The sequence below is a fragment of the Cebus imitator genome, unplaced genomic scaffold (genome assembly GCF_001604975.1).
Source record: "Cebus imitator isolate Cc_AM_T3 unplaced genomic scaffold, Cebus_imitator-1.0 Scaffold156, whole genome shotgun sequence".
In the NCBI taxonomy this organism is placed as follows: Eukaryota; Metazoa; Chordata; class Mammalia; order Primates; family Cebidae; genus Cebus; species Cebus imitator.
Window position 1 is genome coordinate 1,798,485 of NW_016107471.1, and position 3,302 is coordinate 1,801,786.

Sequence of the window (3,302 nt, forward strand, 5' to 3'; positions counted from 1 at the left end):
AAAAAAAAAAAAAAAAAGAAAAAGAAAAAAGAAAAGAAAAGAAAATATAGCACCCGTAGACTTGCTTGAGGCAGGGTTGTCAGGAACCATCAATTTGTAAAAAACAAATATAATGTTTGTGAAATACAATAAAGCAAAATACAATAAAACAAGGTATACCTGTAATTTTTAAGCCAAAGGCATACTAATTTACATGGTTATGTTTTTTTTTAATAAATATAAGAAATCTTCCATTTGAATGAGAGTTTTGAATAACCAATAGACCAGTGTTTTTCCAGCTGTTATCTGAACATATGAGGAGGTTGGGCATAAAAGAGGTTTTAGGTCTCTTTTATTCTGCTTTTCAAAAATTTGATTTTCATTTTTGTGATTATATAAAGTGATTTCTATGGAAGGCCAGATGACACTTCTCTGAGCACTGAGTTAAGAATTAAAAACCAGAATTAGTATTTGTGTTACAATTTGTTTTAGTATCTAGTAGCACTAATTAATTTGTCACATAATAGCAATAAAATAATTGAGATTAACTTAATATAGTCTGCATTTGTTCATTTATTTATTCATGTATTCAGCAGAACTGAATGCCTACTATGATGGATTAATTCATATATGAACATACTGGTACCAGTTGAAACCCAAAAGGCATCAAGTGCCTGTGTTCAAATATGGACAAATGGATTATATAGTATTTGGGGTACATAAAAGTGGTTGAAAGAATAAAGTATTCTTAGGCACCAAAGGACTATTTTACTTCTCTATAAAATATATTACTCAACAAACTTAGTTTAAACATTTTAAATTAAATTAGGCTAGCACTGCTCCTTATCATTCATAGTTCTATAAGAACACAAGGAATAATTTATGTCCATTTTCTTCAAATTGTTTTTAAAATACTAATTTAAATTAAATTAAATTGAATGAACAATGTGAATGCCATTGCTCAAGTGCCCAAGAAAATCAAAAGGTCACATGTTTGGCAATGTAGTATAACAGTTAAAGCCTAGTATGGGAAACTACACAAATATAGGCCCAAGTTTTGACTCCATCACTTTGCTACCTGTGCAATGTTGAACATTTAACTTCTCTGAGTCTCAATGTTTTATGTCTGAACTTAGCATACAAGTAGTACCCACTTGATAATGTTATATGAATAAATACATAGGAAATGCTTATTCAACTTCTGGCCTATAGTTGGGCTTTATTTTACTTATAGTTATTTAAGTTAATGTCATATTCTGTGTTCCAAATTAATAAATACTTTAGCATTTGAATTATCTCAGTGCTAAAATTCTATCCAAATGAAATGATCTACTTAAATAAAACTAGAGAAGAGTTGAAGTTAAAAGATTAACCTTTGGCTCATCTCTTCGCACACCCATGCGGCCTCTCCTTGGTCTTCTTATTACTTTAGTTGTTCTGTAATCAGACTGGCTGTCCACAAGGGATCCCACTGAATACCGCAACTCAGCTGAGGTGTCTAGGTGAGTTCTGGAAAAAAGAAAATATATAAAATAATAAAATCTCAAAAATTAAACTTATCAGCTATTTAACTGGCAATAAAGGAGGGGTCCTCAAGGAAATCCACCTCAAGGAAGAAAACTGATGACTGTCATGACTCTCTGAGGCCTCTTTAGAGACTAACATCAGAAGTTGAAGTCTTAGGCCCATTCCTGAAACTTAGCTGCATTTTCTTCTTTTAGATTTTGTAATACTTATAACCTTTCTGTTTATTAGCATTTTCAAATGTTGTAGTAAATTGAATCATATTAATATTGATAACCAAAATTTATGAGGTTAAATTCTGGCAATTTAGTTTGAGCTCTTTTGTGTATATCATCATCTTTGTTATTGATTACTGTATTTATTTTAAATATTTCTTATAAATCTAGCTAAAAATGTCTAAAATTTGAGGGGCCCAGAACTTTTCCAATTTTAAAATTTTTGGAGAAATTTATTCACACATTGCCTATTTTTCACAGTCTATTTTTTAATTTAGAGAACCAACAAAGAGCTTAAATTTAGATGGATCCAAGGCTAATGGTCTTATTTTTTTTAAAAAAGAAAATAGGGTATATTACCAAAAGGATTTTTAAAAAGTTTTTAATAAGATATAGATCCAAAAGGATGAAGAAAATTTTTTTCATAGGCACGTTTGATTCTGAAATCTGCTTAAAGATGAAACAGTTAGAAAATTTTAGTTGGAAAATATCATTACATAGTTTTCAATAAACATGGTAATAAAGTGCACTATAATCAAAGTAAAGAAAAGGTTTCTCCAGGCATATTATTTATATGTGGAGTTATAGCAAATTCATTTTATTGTTACACTAATGATGATGCTAATAACAGTGACATCATGCTGTCCTATAAAATGAAATAACAGATCCGACATCAGTAGGAAATACACTTAAAGCTGTGTACTCTGTTGAATTTGAGGCTCCTGCTGATTGCAAATACTATCTCTTTTAGTTATCCTTGCAAACAAAGACAAGTACTTTCAAATATTTGACATTAAAAAGGGGAGGTGAGGTTTGGGTGTTTGCAACAGCAGAAGACACTAACTTAAGAAAATTAGTGTTTTGCCAGATGGTGCATTAGAACAAATGAACTAAAAAATTATTTCTCAAATAGGTGACAGCTATTGTTTTTGTAGCAATATACTTGAGACTTAATCACATAAACAGGTTTTATCATGGATAAGTCACATAAAAGAATTAACCAACCAGGCCATATTCATAAAGGATACAACTCTATGTCTTTATCTGTTGGGCAGAGGCTCTAAGTTTCATGAAGACAAAGATCAGATTTTAGTCACCTTTCTATGCCCAGGAAGATGTTCCTAGCACATAATAAGCAATTCATAAGTATCTGGCAAGATAATAAATGAATGAAATGATTATAATACAGGCTTAAACTATCTTGCTCTGAACAGTCTGGATTCTTTTTGCCTGAGACTGCTTACCTTAATATCCTTTTAGGCATTAGAATGGTGTTTCTAACGTTATAACTCATCATCCTAGGAGCATTGTTTTCTTGTTGATTTATCTCACAACTCCAGATGATTTACAAAATTAAAAATAAAGCAAAACACAGATCTAATCATACCAATTTTGTGTTTAAAATTATTAAATGTCCTTAAAGGCCCTCTATAATTTGGGCCTTTGCCACTTTCCAGCTTCATTTTAAGGTACGCTCTGTCTTGCTTTTCATCCAGCTGTACTGACTTTCTTTGAATTCCAGTAACTCACACTTTCTTTTCATTTCCTTGAACATGCTGTTTTTTTTTTTTTTTTTTTTTTTTT

At 30.7% G+C, this 3,302-nt stretch overlaps 1 protein-coding gene across 26 annotated transcripts in view; it reads right to left on the minus strand.

The window, feature by feature from the left end:
* The window catches only part of PPFIA2 (PTPRF interacting protein alpha 2), a 485,065-nt gene that overhangs the window by 94,221 nt on the left and 387,542 nt on the right, over positions 1 to 3,302 (minus strand). For all 26 annotated transcript variants that reach the window (XM_017543486.2, XM_017543479.2, XM_017543480.2 and 23 more), the window contains one exon: positions 1,353 to 1,488. In XM_017543486.2, the coding sequence (XP_017398975.1) occupies positions 1,353 to 1,488 (136 nt within the window). The remainder of the gene's footprint in view (positions 1 to 1,352; positions 1,489 to 3,302) is intronic.